Source organism: Poecilia mexicana, unplaced genomic scaffold (genome assembly GCF_051168715.1).
Source record: "Poecilia mexicana isolate PSO_F unplaced genomic scaffold, ASM5116871v1 scaffold_10, whole genome shotgun sequence".
Classification (NCBI taxonomy): Eukaryota; Metazoa; Chordata; class Actinopteri; order Cyprinodontiformes; family Poeciliidae; genus Poecilia; species Poecilia mexicana.
In genome coordinates, this window is record NW_028263379.1 from 2707459 (window position 1) to 2728227 (window position 20769).

Sequence of the window (20769 nt, forward strand, 5' to 3'; positions counted from 1 at the left end):
TCAGTTTATCACTGAATAACCTTCATTTGGTTTTGAAAATGTCAGTTAAGGTAATGATGTGTTCAATTTGAGCTTAGTGCTTTCTAGTTGCAGAGTTAAAAAACTAGTGTTGTGATTTGTTGGGGTGCTAACTACTATTAGCACCACAAGCTAATAATATTTTTCTCTTTATGACTTCAAACAATAAAATCCCAGAGTTGCAAATCACTAAGAGTGCAAATAATTTAATAGGTAATTGTCAGAAGCCCTAAAATAATTTACACCTTTTCCTTTTACTGTTATAAACTTGACAGTCATCATGGATGCTAAACCTGGAGCTTCTCTGTAAAGTCCCAGTAGTAACTATCTGGAAGACAGTCTTGCTTTTTGTATTTCTTCATTGAAAGTGACCAGTGTCATACATTCACTCAAAGTAAAACTTCCCTACTGAGAAAAAAAAATCCATTCTATGCCTTAGCTTGAAAGTATCATTGTCTAGTTTCAAGTTAGCTAAGGCTAGGTTTCACCTCTTTCAATGTTAACTCCAAATTATTTAATCAATGTTTTAAAATAACTGTAAGATCCTCTTACAATTACAATTGTTAGGTTTCTCTAACATCTCTACTGCCCCATATTTTCTCCAGGTATTTGTAAATATTTCCACCTATTGCTTCTCATTGTGTATCTATAATAATATGGAGTTTTTTTTGTCACTTTCTTCTGATTATCTTCTGACTCTGTAACACATGTGGAGAACCGTTTTTTTTCCAGATTTGTTTCCTCAAATAAGTTTGTTTTTAGGTAATTAACACACTGGCTGATTAACAGAGGTGTGTACACTGTTCAGAATCACATTCAGATCATGCTAGGCCTAGCTTTCTCAGTAACTAGCCATAACCTGCTAATCTGTGGCCTTATTTCAACTTTATACATCTTTATTTCACTTTAAATGATATTTGTATTAAGTGATTGTATAACACCATATGTCAGACAGTTAATAGTTTCAGTTTCCCTTTGTTCCTGTTAAATTAATTCCTAATCAGTGCCTGCGGCTGCTAGCTTGTCCTGTTGTCGCTCTGAGGTCACCAGGAGTTTTCCTCTGATGGTTTTCACCACCTGCTTTGATTCATCTGTCACCACAGAGCCTCCACAGCAACATCAACAGGTTCTCCATATTTCTTATTGAGCTTTACTTTGGGAAACAAGGGTTAGGGAAAATTCACATTACACCACACAAGCTCCAACCAATATTGGCATCTGTGTTTGACTGGACGCTTTAAAGATCTAAGAATCAGCCTGAGTCAGTATGTGTCCACGTTACGCACCAACTATCACCTTTCTTCTAAATATATGCAGTAATTAAATGCAGCAGAGCCCAGAACAGAAACACAGTGTGACACACTAAGAAACATCTAAAATGTCTAAATCTATGATCTATGATAACCAAGCTGTTTAGGTCAATGCTGTGTCAGACTGGTGGAAGTGGACTGTAGTAATAAAGAACTCTTAGAGTTTTATGGCGGCTTCTTCTCCAGCGCCAGTGGAACTGTTGTTCCCAAATGTCCATGGTGGGCACACTTCTGCTAATCCACAAACGGGCTAATTCGGGAACCAACTCTTCATTTAGTGTTGTAGCATTTTTGCCAACTTTGAAAACATGTAGTGCACTTGACATCCCTTAAATTCATTTTTCTGGATAAGTTCTAATTTACTCGGCTGGTTTGTAAACTCTGAGTTGAATAAAGTTCGACATCTCTGTTGAAGTTTTAGTTGCTTATTTGCCTGTGATGATTTCTTCGACTAGCTACATGTTTATATTCAGGCTCTTATTTTGAAGTAGGTAAAGACTTTTCAGTTTCTTTTTGTCTCCTCATGTTCTCCACCCATGATGCAGTGCAGCAAGTTACGTTTATTCTGTACCCAGAATGCACATCTACAATAAAATACCATGTAGGTATTTAGCAGGAGCTAAAGAACTAATGTTTATGATTAGTGTTTAGTAAACTAACTGTTTAGTCTAACTGAAGACTTTCCAATATCAAGTTCCAGTAATTAATAGTCACCATGTTATTTTTTTCCCCCAAGTAACTCTGATAACATTTAGATTGATTTTACTGTTTGTTATAAGCGTTATATAATTGTACCATTATCTTTTAAATTTGATTCAGTTATCAGAAAATGTTTGATTAACTCAACTGGAAACCTATAACTGATGTTTAAGGTTTCACGTTCTCCACCCATGATGCACTGCAGAGGGAACCATTTTCCACAGCAGAGGGAAATAAAAACAGAAATAAACGCTGCTTTTATGCTTTGTGTTGCATGATTGTGGCACAATTACATTACATTACATGGTGTTAGGCAGCGTTGCCAACTCTCACTTTATTGGAGTGAGACTTGAGTTTTCTTCTATTTATCTAAACAGCTCAACATAGTGCAGTCGCTCTAACATCAGTAGAGTTTTGTACAAAACTTTGCTTTCCACAACATTAAATTTAAGTATTAACCATCTAAGTAGATTACACACATTACTCTGTCTGAAATCAACAGTGTTGCTTTAGTTTCAGCATTCAGACTTCCTGAAACCAAGCAAAACTATTGATTCTTTATTTTCTGTGCAACTGTTTACTGGATCTTTCAGTGACCTTAAATATGAACAGGACAAACCTGGAGAGTTTGATTTCTTGTTTTATAAGATGAGCAGCTCTCAGAGCTGCTCATCTCATAAGACAAGAAAAATAGAAATAAAGAAGCCTAAAGACGCCAACACCTTCAGGACATGGATATAGACAGAGCAAGCTTCTGGGTGAAGTGACAGTGTTCAGGTGGGGTTGGTTGCTTCGGTCCTGATGGCACGCGGTTGGCTTGACCGGCCTGACCGTGTGTTTTCACGGTCAGGCCTGTGAAAACACACAGGCCTGCCCGTGGCTCCTCTTCTGCAAATGAAGTTAATCTGGGAACCGAGTAAAACATGACAGAGCTTTGCTTTGATTCTGAGCAGATTGTGTGTTGATCGCACTATGAATGCTGCAGCTGTGTGTGTGTGTGTGTGTGTGTGTGTGTGTGTGTGTGTGTGTGTGTGCGTGCGTGTGTGTGTGTGTGTGTGTGTGTGTGTGTCTGGAGTGTGTGTTCTGTATAAATTTGTGACCAAGGGAGCAGAGGCCAATGGTCCATCAGTTTCTGTCAGGCCACAGTCCCCTACTGTGAGATTGATTTGTGTGAGTGTGTGCGTGCGTGTGTGTGTGTGTGTAGGTATATGTGCGAGATTGACTCACTGATCGATAGTGTAGTTGGTAACAAAAGATGCTATTTCACAACTCACTGGACTGCATGGCATGGCCAAACACACACACACACGCACGCACGCACACACGCACACACGCACGCACGCACACACACACACACACACACACACACACACACACACACACACACACACACACACGCACACACACACGCACACACAGAGAGAGCTACCTGAGCTTTCTCTCTCTCTCTCACACACACACAGACACAAATACTACAACTCTAAACAGCAGAAAGTGGTAACATGCTGCTAAATATTAAATATGGGTAAAATGTGGAGAAAACATGATGAAGCCTCATCTGTTCGACTGAGACAGAAAGACAAACGCCTCACCATCTCCAGCTGATGTTGCTTCAGAGAATGGATCATGGTTGAAAAAGTTTCCAACAATGAACTTTTTATAAAATGATCAAAATATTACTTTTTATTTCCCTTTAAGCTGTGCCACGTTTCTAAAGCTATGTTGAGCATGTGGACTACAGGAACAACCTGCTAAAACTCCTAAGTCAATGAGAAACTGCTTCATATGATTTTGACTTTAGCTTGGTGCTGTGTATTGGACTGGATGAGTGAGGGAGGAATGTACACAACCAAAACAGCTTGGGACCTCTTCCTGGTTTGCTGGTCACACACTGATGTGGGATGTGCTTCTCATTCTGCTACAAGCATTAGTCAAATGTTGGTCACATCAACACCAGAGCCACGTCGAGTTCAGGTGTGTGGCGGTGGTCTCTGGTAAACAATGCAATGGGGGTCAGGATGGAGTCTGGCCCTTAGAGGAGAGATATGTGGTTGGTTGCCATTGGTTACAGAATCTCATCAGGACTTTGTCCTGCACTTATTCTTAGGAAAAGTGAACAGAATTTTAGCAAGAAGAGGGTAAAAGAAACCTTCTGGAAATCCTGAAAAGGTTCTGTTAAGGTTTAGGAAAGCCAGACAGAATCAGAAGGTGAGCAGGAACCTATCAGACATCTTTGTTGAAATAAACTCTGACAACAATCCCACCGATGTCAAATTCTGGATTCTGTTTAGTTCATCTCCTCTCTCACCAGGCTGCTGCTGCTCTCTCTTCCTCCGTTCCTCCTGCTCCTGCTCCTCCCTCTGCCGGTCCTCCTCTCTGCAGGGCCGTCCCTCCTGGTCGCGGGGGACGATCAGGCCATGGAAAGGGCACTGAGGGCAGACAGCAGCAGGTCAGGACGGTCGCAGAGCGCTTTATGAAACTGAAACCAGTCAGATTTGGTACCTTAACGCGGTCCTGCCGCTGACACAGAGTGCCGTTGCCCAGCGGGGCTCTGCAGAAATGGCTGACGGGCACAAAGTTCCCTGGGAAGGAGATGCATCTGCTCTTACTCTGCGCCAACAGGTCCTGGTTCTCCACCTCCTCCTCCACCTCTGCAGGAACCCAGAACTGGTGCTGAGAGGCTGACCTGCCACAGGAAACAACACACAGAATTACAGCATTAGACCCTCAAATGAGTAGGGAGAAATGAAACACTTAAAAAATAACAATAGCCAAGTATGGACATCTGAAAAGTCTGTTTGGACGGTGTTATCTGTTGGTTGTATAAAAAGTATCAGGAGTTCATGCTTTGCAGCCTGTTAGACTGAGTCTCAGTGCAGTAGAATGGAGAAAATATGGATTTAATACAACTGATATCATCACAACGTTCAACTAAAATATGATCATTGCACGATTTCCTAACATCTGCAGCCTATTTATTCCCCTTTTTCTCAGGAAGTATCCTAAGAATTGGACCTGAAAACATTAGATTTTACACTGTAAAAAAAAAAAATCTCTAATTTACAGTAAAATACCATCTGTGGTGGTGGTCAGAATTTACTGTATCAGTACAGTAAAATTTTACTTAGATTTTATTTTTTTGGGGGGGGGAAATGTCATTTTCCTAACAGTTCACACATTGCAGTTTACAGTTAAAGTAGAAAAAGTTCAAGTGGTGTGAACACTACTGTATGTGGTACAGTCATGTGCACGACTGCGTCCAAAACTACTCATCCCCACTTGTGGAAATGTGTTTGTGTATTACTTGAGAATCTTGCCAGCGTTGGGCTGCTCCTGGCCCCAGTAGTACAGATCCAAACCAAAAGGAACAACTGGAGCTTCAGCAGCATCCTGTGCTGAGTCCGGCTGAGATGAACCAGGGCCAGTAGTGCTGCTGCTGCTGCTGCTAAAGACAAGATGTATGGAGGAGAGTTTAACCATAATTTGAAGCTTAAACAGTGGAGGTGAAACAAGTGATAAGAATGAAGGGAAATGTCTGAAGGAGGAGAGTCAGGGGAGAAGTCACCACATGGATTCTGGAAGCAGGATCTGCTGTCTGAAGACACGCAGTGTGGCTGCAGCAGAAGTTGGATCCTGCTGATCCTCTAGGAGCCTCCTCATCCTCCTGGAAGAGGAAAATGAGCTGGATGGAAGAGGGGAAGCTGGAGGTCTTCTGACTGGGGGAGTTTTGGGTGCGAATGCTGCAGTTGAGGTGGAAGGAGCGGAATCGAGACCTAAACGAAGGGTATGTGGTTCAGCATTACGTCAGTTTCTCTTAGAGACATACCAGAAGCTTCAACAACATATTTATGCACTAAAACATTAACCCGGTTATGGAGAATTACATGAAAAGTGCACCAGTACCCAAAAAACTATATATATAAAAAAGTATGGCTTTACAGTCATGTGTTAAGACTGAACAGCAAAGGAATGAACACACAACCCTGAGGGACTGGGGTACTCAATACAGTTGGGAATGTTTTTCAAAGCCAGGCTGAATGTGGTCTCTTAGTCAGGAACTTCAAAATTCAGAGTCAGGAAGCAGATCTTTCTCTATTAGGTCTCTCCCATACTTCTTCTGAAGCCCCAAAATCAGCTCTCACTGTCGTAGTCGTGTGATGAACATTGTGTCATCTTGTTGGCAGGGAGGCGTCCTCCTCCCCTTCTCTATACCAGCAGCCACGGGTCAATTACTTTGTATGGAGCTCTATGTGATGTGTTGTGTGATTGGTTTTACATTTGTAGGTGTGTTTTGTGCAGAAATGTGCTCAGACAGATGTCGATATGTCGCTTCAACTCCTTTGTTTTCACTATCCAGTTTTTGAGAAGCATTTGTCAGACATGGTGAGGTACAACGCTGTCTGCATATTTATGCAGACAGCGTTGTACTGCGTGCGATACGTAACCTGTTCAGTTTAACACAACCTCTGCTCAGGAATATTCATGCGTCACATGAGCACCTGGTTCATCAGAGACGGGTTATTGTTTTCTAAATGAGGTGGAAGCTAATGGTCAAAAGCCAATGCACATTACACCTGCTAAAATCACAATGCCTTCTAGTGGCCTGGCAACTACAGCTGACTCAAGGTGGTCTGGTGGTGATCTCGTCTAAACGTGGAACTTTTCCCCAATCAACATCCAAAAATTCGGGCACTCTGTGTGTGTATGGCTGTCTGTCTTGTGTGTCTATATGTTATAGTTTTGTGACCAATTAGCAAAACCCAAAATACATTTTCATAAGGTTCCAATGTATTCATAATCAGAATAAAAGTTGCAAAATAGCATAGTGTTTGTTACAGAACATGGTTTATTTTTACACAGTTTACACTAGAAAGTTATAGCAAACACAGCATATATGTCAATGGTTAAGAGACTATTATCCCCACCTCACGTGTCCTTAACCCCCTCCCCATTCTCTTGCTGTCAGAGGGTAAAATACACACTCAATCTGCTCCTTTAAGAGCGCCGAATGGCATGGCTTTGACTGGATGTTGTGGATGTTAAGACGCACAGATCAATGTAGGAAATGTGTATTGTATATGTGTGTGGGTATGTGTGTTTGCAAGAAGGTTGTTGAAGAAAAAATGTGGAACACAGGGGAGTGGGGAGCGGTGTTACCACAGCTCAAGAAAAAGCTGGTGGAAAAGCAAAAAGAAGTATTGATCTTCCAGGGTTAAGCAGGGCCTGTAATTAAAATGTTAATTTGAGAAAGAGAGTTAGTGTCCTGACAGCAGAGGGAGGGATAAGAGACCTGATAACCAGAAAGACAGAACAGAAAGGAAGGTAGAGAGAGAGAGAAAGAGAAGGAGGAATATTGAGACAAGAATGAAATTTGAAAATATACTTACTTATAAAGTAATAAAGACAGAGATGAAAGCAATTAACACACTGATATAAGAAGCAGAACAATATTAAAGTGAGGATAATAGTAAACTCAGAAAACAGCAGCATGTTCACCCTCAGAGGTCTGAGAGCTCCACTATGTTCTCGTGACTGAATATCAACACAGAAATGTCAAAATGTAAACTGCACCAGAGTTGCTGCTGTGGGTTTCTGCTGCAGAGTTATGGAAAACAAAACAGAACAGCACTTCAGTGATAATGTGGCAAAGCATGTGGTACCAAGGGGGGAGTTATTACAGAGGTAGCCTCAGATTTGGGCTTCTTTGATTCTCATATGGGGTTCCTCAAAGCCTCATTATTGGACCAAGATCAGACTGTAGCCTTACAGCCTCTCTCTCCATGTCCATGTGACACACAATTTCATATTTCAACAACAAAGGCACAGTCCATAACAGTCATAGAGTCTGCAATATGACAGCGGAAGTGTTAGGAATACCTTCATCAGTTTAGTCCCAAAAATCTAAAGGACAAGAAAAGCACTGCTACTGACACAGAAACCTAAAGGGTAACACACACCAGCAGCGTCTGATGTGTGTCAAAGAACATGCCCGTATATCTTTCTATCAAACCCCCACCTGCCAAGAGCACAATGTCCAGCTTTGCTTTTTGGTTCGACTCTTTCGTCACCAAAACAGAATGCAGCAGAAACCTAAACACTGCAGTCAAAGCCTCAATCCGTCTGTCCATCTCCCACTTCATCCCACCGTCACAGCTAGATAATGAAATTCCTTCGCATAAGGCAGAGACTGATCCTTAAATCAATGGGGGCAGTCCACCGTTTTTCTGGCGAGATCCATGGCCTCAGGTTGGTCTGAAGTCAAACAGTCAAGATGAGGTCATGTGGTTGCTGGTTGTTTGTTTTCGCAATAACCCTGCATGGTCCACAAGACACACCAAGCCGAGAGGTCCAACTGTATGCGCTTCTTCATGGTCTCTGACCATTGCTCCTCAAAACCGGGGCTGTTTTCCACACAAACACACCCATAAAATTTTGACCCATCAGACAATAGTTTCCCATTCAAGTAGAGTCGGGATGTTCACTCGGATGGCTGTGACAAGATTTCTGTCACGTAACTGTGCCAATGAGAACTGATTTTGGCATGTCGGCCTGATCATGAGGGCCTTTTACCGGACTTTTTCAACTCCAGTGCATGCTGTAGGTCATGACCTGGAGATACCAACAGAAACACATCATCTGCAAAAGGAAAGACGAGAAACGGATATTCTCTCCTCTCCGTGACTACACCCTGACATCCTGCTCACCAACACCACAATCAGGACTGGTGACGATAGGACAGTCCTACATTAACTAGGTTAAGTCACTGTATTGGTGTCTTCATTGGCACTAGTAACAACAAAAAATATAACTGGTGGCTACAGGTTTTTCAAAATGCTGATCATGGCCAGCAGCAAGATGAAACCATAATAAAACTGACTGGGTTTTTGTCAATACTTTTTCAAAGCAATGGACTTATGAGCTACACAAATAACTATATTTTGTCCTGGATAAAAAAGTTTAATGAACAAACTATAGTTTTTATTTAAAAAAAACACTGACAAAAGCAAAACTCATGATGGACCTAAAATATTTTTCATAACTACATATAATGAATAAAATACAGGCAACAACAGAAAGGACCATTCCTTGTTATTCAAGCAAAACAGCAGCAGGATGGCATGTGAGAGAGAGTGTGAGAGTGGGTGGTACAACTAGGTGCAGGGCTAATAGGGGCTCATTAAAGAGGTTGCATTGTTAATTTGGTATGGCCCCTCTAGATCATTACCTCACCCCACTAATCACACCGACACAGACACATAGACACAGCTGCTTTGGGCCCAGCAGATACAATCTAATTACTCTGGCTTCTAATTGATTAGTAATGGAAGGAGAAGGAAGTGGAGAAGGGCGGGATCGCAGGTAAAGTAAAGCCTCGACTTGAAAGGAATGATTCGCTGAAAAGGAGAGGAGTGTTTGCCATAGATCGAAGGTCATCTGCCCCAGGCCAAAACAACATGGCTGACCCAGCAATAACTGTAATGCCATGCCATTAACACAGACATATATATAAAAGCCTCATAATTGAAAACATACAGGTTTCCATACAACCCATGTGAATGATGGTTCAATATGGCTGACACTGCAGCACTACAGTGTTTCCTGTTGCCTGGAGCTTCTACCTCCTTTCTAAGAGAAATAGTAAAGACACTCCAACATCACCTCATACTAAGAAACAGCATGTTCTAGCGCTGACATAGCAATTACATAAATACGCACTTGGTTATTGACCTGAACACATGACCTCTTACCCAGTATGTTGCCTGGAGGCTGAACATACTCCATACAGATCAGGTTGCTGTGAAGGTGTATTCTGTATATCGGTATTGTTCCGATAAACCTGGGCCAATATTAACAACTGAAACTTGTTGCAGTTTGTTTCTGGAGGGGAATGGGAAGATGTTGGTCATGTATTATCTGTTTGGTCGTGTTACAGTTATACTGATGCAGCAAAGGATTGTGGGGTGTTAAACTGAAGCAGAGAAGCAGTGGTGGTCATTTTTATTCAGGTGTCAAAAGGGTAGTGAAATAGACAAAATCTGAAATCTATCAGTTACAGGCCATAACAGCAATATTAATATTGGTTTCTGATATCAGCCCAAATTTTCACATCAGTGCATCTGTAAAATAAATGTTTAGAAAATCTGTTTTAGAGTTACTCCTTTGTTCTGCTGTCTAACCTCGGATCTTTTGCTCATTTGTATGTCTGCTGGTCTCATATGTTGGAGGAAAACAAAACATCAAAAATATCAAATCTTTGTCTTGATTGTACCTTGACTGACTATGGATTAACACTGGTCGTTATGGCTAACGATGGCATATTATGTGATGTGCATTGTCCCTCTTGACATTTAAAAACAACAACAATATTCAAAAAGTGATTAAAATATTAAAACATGGTATGAGGTTTCTGGCTAGAAGAAGTTGTCCTTTATTTGTATGGTTAATTGTGATTATGAGGCCATAGAGCTGCTTTGTCCCTGGTTTTCAGACACTTGTGCTGAAACGCACTTAAACTTTTTACCTGCTCTCTGTCAGCTGCCTCTTTGAAGCTTGACTGAGTGTTTGTTTACCGACCGTGTAAAGATCTGAGCAGATTAAGGCAGCTTTAGATCTCCTTTTGTAGCTGCCCCTCAGTGTTTATGCACGTGTGTGTGGATCACTGTGTGTGTTTGTACTGGTAAACTGACCGTACTCTGCTCGGAGATGCTCAGGAATGTGTGGCTCGTATCCTTCTTTCTCTGGAACCTCTTCAAACTCGTCTTCATCATCGTCCTCCTCTCCGTCTGAGGTAGCCTTCATCTGAAGAAGAGAAAGAAACAGTGGTTTTCAACCTTTCAAAGACAAAACAAAAAATGCTGCCATACAAAAGGAAAGCTGTGTAGTGTACATCAGTGTAAGAATGCCCACATATCAGTAACTTAGCTTCTTACCACTGACTTTGCCAGGTACAGTTTAGCATGTTTCAGAGAACTGAAGTGGTAATGTAAGAATTATGGATATTTAATATGAAGTCTAGATCAGTAAACTCAAATTCTGAACTAGATAAGATATCCATACACATATTACTGATCTGTTACTGATAGTAAGAGATGTTTTATTCATATTTATACCTGTACATGTTTAGCTTTTACAGTTTATCTCTTTTCTTTAATCCACACAGGGTCAGAATATACATCCACTGATCCCTCAGCAGGATACAGATACGCAGCATTCTTTTTGCAGCCTTCAACAAACTTCTGACTAAATATTGGAGCTCTCTTCTTAATAGAACTTGACCAATCCTTATTGTACAATAATCACTGGGGATTCTAAAGCAATCCCCCAAAACAGAAGCAGTCTTATCAGTTTATAAGGGTGCACAGATAAATCAGCCCCGATTTTCCTTCATCGAGGGAGATCTCATCTACCTCTGTAAAGGTCTGAAAATCAGCTCCTGCCAACATTTGCTCTGCCATGAGACAGACAGACAGAAAGACAGATTGACAGACCGCCTACCAGGTTATGCATGCTGCTAACAAGAGTTATCCCACTGTAGCCAAATTAGGGACTCTTTTCCTATATTTAGCAACTTTACAAAGAAATCGGTATTGACCAAATCAGAACCTTAAGGTCAGGCTTTTTAAAGATTGGTCAGACAACTACAGTTGGTGCACCCTTATCAAAGTACATTCAAAGAAGTTGATATTAATGTTAAAACAAATCCAATGTCCGATTTGTATTCGAGATGTTGGACTGTAAGCTCAGTGCTGGTTGTGTAAAGATGGAGGGTTTCCTCCTTCAGAAAGCATGGAGCGGTGTAATGAAGGAGAGCAGTTTCATCCCGTTTCCAGCAGATCAATCCACCTCAGCCACCCTTAAAGCTCGCCGACTGACAATAAAATCTGTTACTGTAAGTGTGAGTTTTTATGGTAATGAATAACAACCCTGTGTGTCATTGATTTATTCTTCTTTAAACAGCCTCTGGCTTCAGACAGACATGGTGGTCATTTCAGGAAGATTGGGCACAGTGAGGAAAATGCTCCAACTTTAACTTCTAAATACTCACAGCATCAAAAAAAGGAATAGAAATTCATGCTAAGCAGATGACACAGAGAGGACCGAACAAAAACAGGACATGTGATGTCTGTGTTAGAGGGGAGGAAAGAGGAGGGTAGTAATGATGTCTGAATGTGGGTTTGATGATCAGCCATCAGCGCGGAGCTAAATTTATGGTTTTTAATTTCCTGGTGAGGTTGTTAGCTGATGGTTGGGCTACAATGCAGAACACAACACTCCTGTACAGAGAGAGGGTAATTTCCATTACACAAATGTGCGTGCATGTGTGGGTTTGGAGAGGGGTGTGGTTGCTGAGGATGCACACACATCACACACACAGACACACGCACGCACACGCATACGCACGCACACACACGCATGCACTCCAGCTCAGCAGCATCATAATCACGGTGATTAGTGTTATGAGGAGCAGTAAAACCTAACGTTAAACTAACATCTTATTCCCACGGGCCCCTTTATCATTCACTCATTTCATTTGTGTGTGCATGTGTGTGTATGTGTTACAGGGCTGCTGCGTTTCTGCAGATAAAAGACCATTAACATGTTTGAATTAGTTTACAAATGATGAATTTGTGAATGATGACTAAAAACACCCTCCCCCCCACACACACACACACACACACACACACACACACACACACACACACACGCGCGCGCGCACAGCCGGACAGAGTCAGCTAACCATGTCACCAGCCTGGATCGGCTGCTCTCAAGGCAGCATGTAGAGAACAATTAAAACCGTTTATATTACAACACTTGCTGTTCGGTTAACAAGCAACTAAACAATTAAAGGCTAATTAGCACTCATTAACGCTCCCACAACACACACACTGAATGAGGTCTATGAGCCAGAGATATTATGATGTGTGAAGTGCGCACGCACAAATACACACGCACTTACACACCCTGTGTAATTCTCTGACAACTCTGTGCTTACTGTTCAGTTGTTCACTCATTTGGCAGGCTTGTCTGTAATTATCATTTGAGAACAAACATCATATATGATATATAACAATCTGCAGCTATCAGATTGGAACTGGAGGAAACTGCAGCTAATTACAGTCACTCCGGTTTGTAGAAAACTGCTGAAACAGCCCTTTTACCATAGAGTCCCTTTCCTCTCCAGGTTGTCCTGGTATTAGCTCCGCCCATCTTCCCAATAACAGACCAGCTTCAGCACGCCACTGCAGGCAATGTTCTCACAGCTTGTCGTTCCATCTGACAGCAGCTGCATTGCCTTTGGTCATAAATTTGTCCAAATTGGAATTACGAAAATAAATTTGCGTAATGAACACAAGCCAATTTTGGAAAAAGTAAAAGGTTTTTTTTCCCCCATCATGACAATTTGCATACAGCAGCAAAGTATTTATTTGTCGGTATTGGTCTCCTTGGACAAGGTGCTACTGTCTCCATCAGAGCTCTCACAGAAGCACACACACTTCATCAAAAGTTTAGTTCGTCATTCAAAAGTGTTGAATCCACAGCTCTTCTGTAAAACTGCTGACTCCAATTTCCACTAAACACCACCAACGTAGCCCACTGCAAACAGAGGACTTTTTTTAAAGAATGGCTCTCTTCTTTTAAGGTGAACCCTATATTTGTGGAATGGAGTGGTGCACCAATCGCAGTCTTCTGACTGATCATTGATCTTTAAAAAGCCTGATTCCAGTTTTGGTCGATAGTGATCCTTTTTTGTCTTAAAAGTCACTAGTTGGCAACAGTGGGATGACTATAGTTAACCACACATGCTGATGTGACCTTGGGGGTCAGTCCTCTCTCACAATAGAGCAAAATTGTGAGAAAGGACTGACCCCCAGCAGCAATGGTCTGCTGCTCCCTCTGCAGCAGACCATTGCAGAGGGAGATAGTATCTATTTCACATGTAAATATGGCCTGATCTTCTAAAGGAAATCAGGGCCAATTTCCACCCGCAGTGGACTGTAAACGGCTGCCCTACAGCAGAGGTTCCCAAACTGTGGGGCGTGCCCCTTAGAGGGGGCGCCGTTGCATTGCAGGGGCGTGGGGGAGCGGGAAGCCGTCTGGATGAAAAAAACAAAAACCAAAACATGAACACTGTATGCGCTGGGTTTTTACCTTAGAATGGCCAACTCTCAGTTATAACTATGTCAATTTGATACAGTAGAGGCTTCCACACTTCCCATATTTGTGTCCTCTGTCACTTTTATCAGCAGTTAAAACTTTTTAATCCATTGTTAACATGTTGTAACCTGTTTTTCCGAGCCGCCTTTAAACGCAACATGAGCGCTATGACGCTCGGGCTGGGTTTACATCTGTGAAGGAGACCTGCTGCTGCTTTGTGGAGCTACAGGTGTGTTAGAATCACGGCAGCAAACCAGCAAAACGCAAAGAACTTTTCACAGTTTTTCCCTCCAAACTAACCGACTGAGTTGAGTAAAGCTGTTGGATGCAGGTAATGTTAGCTAAAAGATGACTAGCTAATATCAATACAGAACCTTAAGCTTAACAAGTACCTTGTAGGCTACCGATGTTGGTGTCTATTTTCAGCTACGTACATTCATTTTGCCCCCAAAAAAGTCAATGCCCCCCCCCTGGTCATACGCGTCGTTTCAACCAGACAGCCATTTGTAATCCATAGGGGGGGGGGGCGCAGAAAATGTTTGGAAACCACTGGGAGGGCGCCGAAGAAAAAGTTTGGGAACCACTGCCCTACAGACAGATTGGTCTAAGCTCAGGATCTGTTCAGCTTATCCAGAGTTGTCTGAGTTGGACCTCTCAGCCCCTTTCTCTAGTTCATCTTCTCTTATAGTTAGGCTGAAACCCTTATGCCTCATTTTGCAATAATTTCTGATGCTGTGTCACATAAAATCCTTCCCCAACATTCACTGAAGCTTGTGCACAAGTTTAAGGGTGTGGGTACGTCTGCACGGCACCACATGTTGAACTCCAATTGTCTGTTTGGTATCTTTCCTCAATAACTTTCAAAGTTTTTCCAGTTTCAGACCGAACGATTCTTGTCTGACATGGGCAGCTCAAAGAAGCAGACTCCATTTCTGCTGACTCAAACAACATCAATACAAATGATTTTTATTTCTGGAAAAAAAAGATGCTTAAGTGAATGAAAGTGAGGTTTGAGACACTGTGCCTCCGTCTTATTTATTCTCCTACAGAAAGAGCAGGCAAAGCTGTTAAACAACGTGTAACATTTTAAACACCAGAGCAAACTTTCTCCATTACTCCATGCCTCTGCAACAATTATTCATCCTCAGAGAGCAATGGATTCACTTCCAGCACACGTACACAGCCATACACGCTGATATAGTCTCTATAGGTTTTGTGCTTGTCTACTTTAATCCCAGCTGGTTTATTCTACTCTGATCAATGACCTAAGACTAAGAAGTGATCACCCAGCTGAAGGAAAATCCTGCCCTAACATCATCCCTTTTCCCCTGCTTTCTGCCGCTTTGTCTCTAATTCACCCTAATTTAAGCCTGATAGCATCGAGTGCTGTCGCACGGCCTGGCAGAGCTGTAAGTCTTACAGCAGGATTAGCTTTCCTCCAGAAACATTTTGCTGACGGCCAGCGCAGCTAAAATATGGCCTCTATTCCCCCACATGGCTGCGCGAGGGGCTACTTTGCATTTTAACGAAGCTTTGGTTTATTCTCCGGGACACGCGCGCGGGGAGAAAACCCCTCGCAGGAGATAAAAACTGCTGCTGTAAATGAAACTCAAGATTCAGCAGACAAATTAGAAGTGATGCTTTGGGTAAAGCAGAGCCATGAGTCACTATAATAGGAAAAGGACAGAACAAATATTGGTTACTCTAACATTAAAAACCAGGCCAGGTAGAAATAAAGAGTTCCAGAGTCCGGCTGAATAAATAAGAAAAGTTGTTAAAGTAAAACAGGATGGTGCGTTACTGTAATGGCAAAGATAAAATAGATCCTAAAAGGGAAAGTAAGGAATAGAGAAAGCCAATCAGATCTTCAGCAGAAAATTCTAAGAGATTTGCTGGAGTTCAGGGTTTGGACTCCACATTATGAATGGAGGAGAGGAGCTCCATAAGTGTTTGTGGTAAACACGAATTTCCCAACTTTGGTATGAACTGACACATACGTTTTCCTGAACTTTATTCAATTACTCTGATGTGCACAAGAAGCTGATACCTAATCAGCTTCTTGTTGAAGCGAGGTGTCCATGGATCATTAAAAAGTCTAAACATACCGTATTTTCCGCACTATAAGACGCACCTAAAAACCTTCAATTTCCTCAAAAGCCGACAGTGCGCCTTATAATCCGGTGCGCCTTATATATGGACCAATATTGAGCCACAACAGGTCCAGCAACGGACCTTACCACAGGGGCCGCGTTTCATTGGCTAATGCCCATTTTAGGTCACAGTGCAGCTACCACGTGCGTGACCGTCTCACAAACACAAGCTACAGTAGTAAACATATGCTAATGTACATTGTGGACCATCAAAACCATGAATGCCGACTTACCCAGCCTTGCAAGAACAATAGGCATCAGTGATCTTGTCCACAGCTATATTTATGCTGAGGGTGTGAGGATCTGCTGTTTTCCTCATCTATCGGTAGCTTTTAGCTGTGACGCGCACAATGTTGGAGGCATCCAGTGGCTCAAACACCTTGATGTCGTCCAAAAAAGATGACATGAACTTGTTGGTTCCCCTGTCCATTGTCGTGGCTGATATGTTGTGAAAATCCGGCAGAAATGCTACGCTAATTAACTCAGATCGAAATGAAAGACGTCATGTTTACACAGACATGCAGTAGGCTGCTTACGTAGTTGGTCCACTACGGTAAGCAGCCGCCAACTTCTTTTTCCCCGTAGAAGAAGTAGTGCGCGGTGCATGCTGGGATAGTTGTCCGAACACTGGTTTGTTAATAAAGTTTGATAATACATTTAAAGGGGGGGAGGGGCAGGGGAAGAGAGACAGAGACTGCAGCGGCAGCGTGTCGGTTGGTCTGTGTTACCCAGAAAGCAGTTGGGCATAATATCGCAACACCAACACCGTGAGTGAAACAACGACTGGGCCAGCCTACTATATAAAGTACTCGGGGACCATTTCTTTATTAATGTGGATGAGTAATAATAGAGTATGAAGCGTCTATTCTATGCGCCTTATAATGCGGTGCGCCTAATGTATGAAAAAAGTCCTAAAATAGGCCATTCATTGAAGGTGCGCCTTATAATCCGGTGCGCCTTATAGTGCGGAAAATACGGTATATCTAAAATTAAGCCTTAAATCCAATGAAATAATGTAAGTTTGTTATAAATACGCTAACTACAGGTGTTAAATTTTGTTGTGACAGGACTATTTAATCGAGATTTATTTTTTGTGGAACTTTTCTGTCAGGTATAAGTTTGAGTTTTGCGTTATCAACTGAATTCTGTGTTTCAAGTCAGTTCTGGCAACTGGTAACCGGTGGTGGGAAGTAACGAAGTACAAGAACTTCGTTAAGTACAAGTACTTCGTTAAATAAGACATGCGCAGTGGTTTTCTATGAGCGGGAGAAGAAGTCTGTCTAATCGTCAGTAATATAATAGCGCTGCATAAATCATAAGATATGGCGACATGTAAAATCAGCAGCGCTTCGCTTTCACAGACGGTGGGGACTTAGTCCAACTTTTAGCGTCACGTGGAAGGAAAGTTTAAAGAAAGGTAAGCTCCGTGGACGTGATGCTAAGCAAAGCTAGCTGTACAGAGACACATGTTGCATCTGCGATGAAAAAAAGTTGTCACTCATGCGCTGAATTATTGTGCGGAAGCGTTGACTGAGGTGTCGCATATATGGGACAATGCTGTGACCAAAGTCGGCTATATAGTGATATGACATTCAGGAGCGATCCAATTCTTCTGGATGGATCTTTACTAAGGTCGATCGGACTGAAGCCTCACTGAGAGACGTTCTGTGTTCTTGTAATGCTGTGCGTGCGTACACTGCAGTAGCTATTATTATTTTATTTCATAAAATATATATATATTTAATTGGCGAATAAATAAAACAACATAAGAATGCAGAGCATGTTCATTGCTCTTTGTTTTCGTCCCATCATGGTTGCAGACATTGTAGCAGGAGGGAGGATGAGTACAGTCACCTCCTTCTGCTTGGTTACTTCTTCCTTATTGCACCTCGGACAGTGTTCATAGTTGAGCGTTGTTTACCGTTAATTGCTATGTTTAATGGTGCAGACAGTTGTGGTTTCTGACATGGGCAGTATGGGCAACCATCCAGGGCATTATTTTTTTTAGGGATGGCAGGAGACCTCTGTGGATTGTGGCACAGAAATGAAAGCAAAACAGAATGAAGAAGAGTTTGAATTGATACTGGTTAAATTTATTTCAGCTCTAAGTATTTAATATCTAGGTGTTTTTATGGGAATGTGGATCTTTCACATCAATTTGAGAAGCAATTTTGATAGGTGCACTTAATTTTATTGTGTCATGTAGCGCGGGGTGCTGGTCTTGGTCTTGATTTGGTCTCAGGTTCGGTGGTCTTGACTACAACTCTGCTACGTAGCTCCTTGGTTCCATGTCCTCCCCTGCCCACCCTTTCAGTTGGATTTCTTTAAAAATAAATGCCACTAGTGGCAAAAAAAGTGAAGTTCATGCTATGTTAGGACAGGAGACAAGATGTTTCCATCCCTGAAATTATGATGCATAGAATCACATATCTAAGTCTAAACTATGTTACAGAGTAAACAACATGCTTTATCTGTGGCATTGTTCATAAAAATGGCACATTTCTGATGTATTAAAATTAAATACGATCGGTACACTTAATGATATTAGCGATTAGGTAATGCATTCAGCAAGCACTTTAACTTTTAATATTTAAGTATTTTTAAAAGCCAGGATTTTTTTACTTTTACTGAAGTAAAATGTTAATGTGGTACTTTTACTTTTACTTAAGTACATTTTTGTCTGTGTATTTGTACTTTTACTTAAGTACATTTTTTGAGTACTTTCTCCACCGCTGCTGGTAACTTGCTGCTAATATACCATTGACAGGCAGCTAGCTAGGTCTGTTTTTGCTGGGGGGCGGAGGGGTTGAGGGGCAATGAACAGCAGTGACAGGAAAACACAACACACCATAAGTGACATAAAATCTTTAGACTTTCTTGCCTTGCGACACCAGCCCATGTGTGCATGATGAATAACGAGCCCAAAATTTCACATGCATAATGTCATCGGTTGCTTGGCTGGAGGAGAACAAGCGATTGTCGCCTCATGGTGGAAGTTCTATAGGAAATGAACGAAGAAAGAGCAAAGTCGCCTCTCATGTGTCAAGCCCTTTAAGAGCGTCTGTTCATTTGTCTTTGCCACTGGCTCACTTTTGTTGCCAGCCCGTTCCAGGGTAGGTGTATTCTGTGGATTTCAAGTTTGGCACTATGCTAAAGCTGTTGATAAGCTGTTGATATTGATAATTTCTTTTTGGTCTTCTATTTCATTCAAGGTGGATTTGAAAAAGTTTTAAGAAAGTCTTAAATTTGACTTGCTGAAATCTGCAGATATCCTGTCTCACAGGAGCGCCGTTTCTGCTCCACCTGGAACATCTGCTTAAAACTGCAGCATGTAATGTAAACAACAACAAAGATTTCACATATTAAAACTTTCGCTATGTCCAAACATGAGAGATAATTTATGAAAAATAATAATAATAATCGATCTCCTCTCCCTCCTCCTGTGCTCTGTGGAATTACTTCGCTCAGTCAGAAAATCAGAACCACCAAACCAACCAAAACTTTCTAAGAGCTATGCTCTTAGAAAGTTTTGATTCAGTAACTTAGGATTCTTTATTTTGATGCAACCTGCATTTGACTTTGAATGAATGTTTCCCTCTTTTACTAGACATTATTTGATACAGGCAGTGTTCTGAGACTTACTTGACTCATAATTTAGGGTACAGAGAACCTTACTGTTAAATGTTTAACTGGTTGCAGGTTTTTCAGTTGTTCTTTTGACTGAGTAGCTCAGGGGTGGGCAATCCTGGTCCTCAAGGGCCAGTGTCATGCAGCTCTTAGATGTCTCCCTGGTCCAAGATACTTGAATCCAATAACTGAATCACTTCCTAAGTGCAGTCAAGTTCTCCAGAATTCTGCTAATGACCTCATTATTTGATTCAGGTGTGTTGAAGTAGAGATGCATCGAAAAGTTGCAGGAAACCGGCCCTCGAGGCCTGGAGTTGCCCACCCCTGGAGTAGCTGCGGCATTGTGCCTGCAAGTATGTTGCATGTTTACATTAATTAGGTGAATTTATTACTAGATAATTTTTTAATTTTGCCAGATATCACATATAACTAACGCAAAAAATAAACAGTCAATCTAGGTGATCGGCAAAGATTGGTGATTGGCAAAGATTGGCCTTATGGGTGATCGGTATCAGAATCTGCAACAAAAAAACCTGATCGTTTTTTTTGCTGCCGATGAGGACAAGCCCCTACATGGGATGTACCACCGACAAATAACTGAAGTGGCTGATATCAGGAAATCCTACCAATGGCTGGAAAAAGCTGGACTCAAGGACAGCACAGAGAGGCATTCATCCTGGCTGCACAGGAACAGGCCCTAAACACCAGAGCAATAGAGGCTCAGATCTATCACACCAGACAAGACCCAAGGTGTAGGTTGCGCAAGGAGGCCCCTGAGACAGTCCAGCACATAACAGCAGGGTGCAAGA

At 41.8% G+C, this 20769-nt stretch overlaps 1 protein-coding gene and 1 long non-coding RNA gene across 6 annotated transcripts in view; one reads left to right on the forward strand and one right to left on the reverse strand.

Annotated features, from left to right (window-relative positions):
- Positions 1-20769, forward strand: part of LOC106911700 (uncharacterized) — a 407869-nt gene that overhangs the window by 297747 nt on the left and 89353 nt on the right. The window lies entirely within an intron of this gene.
- Positions 1-20769, reverse strand: part of uvssa (UV-stimulated scaffold protein A) — a 45013-nt gene that overhangs the window by 6384 nt on the left and 17860 nt on the right. For 3 of the 5 annotated variants that reach the window (XM_088009292.1, XM_088009291.1, XM_088009288.1), the window contains 5 exons: positions 10715-10826; positions 5593-5800; positions 5332-5472; positions 4530-4713; positions 4336-4456 (listed from right to left, as the gene is read on the reverse strand). In XM_088009292.1, the coding sequence (XP_087865418.1) occupies positions 4336-4456; positions 4530-4713; positions 5332-5472; positions 5593-5800; positions 10715-10826 (766 nt within the window). The remainder of the gene's footprint in view (positions 1-4335; positions 4457-4529; positions 4714-5331; positions 5473-5592; positions 5801-10714; positions 10827-20769) is intronic. The other 2 variants (XM_088009290.1, XM_088009289.1) reach the window with 2 other exon arrangements.